Here is a 1,437-nt window from a genome sequence, read left to right as displayed (position 1 = left end):
AGATCTTCCCCATCAGCAGTCCCTGGAAAGTCAGCCTCATCGACATCTCTTGTACTTCCCACTTCTTCACTGGAAGATGTATCTCCAGTTCCATCGATTTGAATGATTTCATTGATATCATCATCAATGGCTGGAATATGTAAATCCATCTGAGAATTAGATTGCTAAAAAAGAGAAAGAAATTCAGTTAACGGTTCTTCAAGTCACACAAGATGTAAAACATACTTTCTTTTATAAGAAATATAAAAACATTGGCTCACACAGAATTTAAAATCACTTCACTAAATACGCTACAAGGGATCATTTAAAACACATCTGTCCTTTAAAATGATGCTCCTTCCCAACCTGAATTTCACAGTACCCCTGTGAATTTACCATGTACTATAGGACTAAAGTACAAATAAACCTGCTTAGAGTCATACTTAGATAGCAAACGAGTCCACTTTCAAATATTTGCCAGTGTTTTCATTATATAGCACCTTGAATTTGCACAGCACTTGAATACATAGAAACGAACAGTACTCATTAGTTTCTTTTGTTATTAAATAGCTCAATGAGGTAGAACGGATAAAGAGCATGTTCTGTGAATAAATAAAATATAAAAAGGAAATGCTGTAATCACCTCAAGCCACACAGGTAGCTATTACTTTTTATCATTATCTTCATCCAGCATAGCTGACAAATGAGCATTTGCTGAATACATTACAGGCATTTTCTAATTTGAGCCTACTAGCCGCACTACGTATGAAACCAGGCACCATGACTTACCACAGTCATTAAGCTAGAAGGGGATGGAGTGCAGGAACTGAGCTCCTAACCACCAGACATCCGGTTTGTCCGAGGCAGAGGGGAGCTTCGAACCTCCTTATGAACAGAAGCTTTTTAAAAAGATTATGCCCCAGAAGCTACAACAGTTCTTAATCATTTTGAGAATGTCATCGGTCCCTTGAAAATCTGATGAAAACCCCCCATGCTGACCGTTTGGGAAGCATATCTGAGGGTGTTTCAAGATGTCCATGGAAAAATAGAACTGCAAGGGAATGGAATTTTCCCATCAGTGGCTTAGCCATCCCCTGGACCTGGGCGGATACATACGTTGTAAACGCAACAGGCTCCCTTCCAGGATGGGGCCCTCAGGTACAGCTCAAAGAAAGGACCTTCATCACAACAGCCTGAGAAGCCTTGGGAGCTTGAATTTAACAGGCGCTAAAGCAGGAGGGACCTCAACAGAGCTCAAGAAGGTTTACTACGACCTCCACAGACGCCTTCGCTTTACAGCCCTCTGACTTTGTGAGGTTCAGGGGATGTTTAACACCACGTGACACATTCTCAGGTCATCAGCGGAAGGTACAATTTCAATGCCTAAACCTATAAAAAGTAACAAAACAGTCTTGCTATAAAATCAGAGGAATCGATATTAAAGAAGCACACACAGCA

At 40.7% G+C, this 1,437-nt stretch overlaps 1 protein-coding gene across 1 annotated transcript in view; it reads right to left on the bottom strand.

Annotated features, from left to right (window-relative positions):
- Positions 1-2: 2 nt before the first annotated feature.
- Positions 3-1,437, bottom strand: part of GTF2A1L (general transcription factor IIA subunit 1 like) — a gene marked incomplete at its 3' end in the record, with an annotated part of 29,558 nt that continues 28,123 nt past the window's right edge. Inside the window, exon 7 of the mRNA XM_013003914.2 lies at positions 3-164. Coding sequence (XP_012859368.2) covers positions 3-164 — 162 coding nt within the window. The remainder of the gene's footprint in view (positions 165-1,437) is intronic.

Source organism: Echinops telfairi, unplaced genomic scaffold (assembly GCF_000313985.2).
Source record: "Echinops telfairi isolate 266 unplaced genomic scaffold, ASM31398v2 ScPeMD7_7475;HRSCAF=8513, whole genome shotgun sequence".
Lineage (NCBI taxonomy): Eukaryota > Metazoa > Chordata > Mammalia > Afrosoricida > Tenrecidae > Echinops > Echinops telfairi.
Note: the sequence above shows the minus strand (reverse complement) of the source record. Positions and strands in the feature narration are given on the sequence as shown.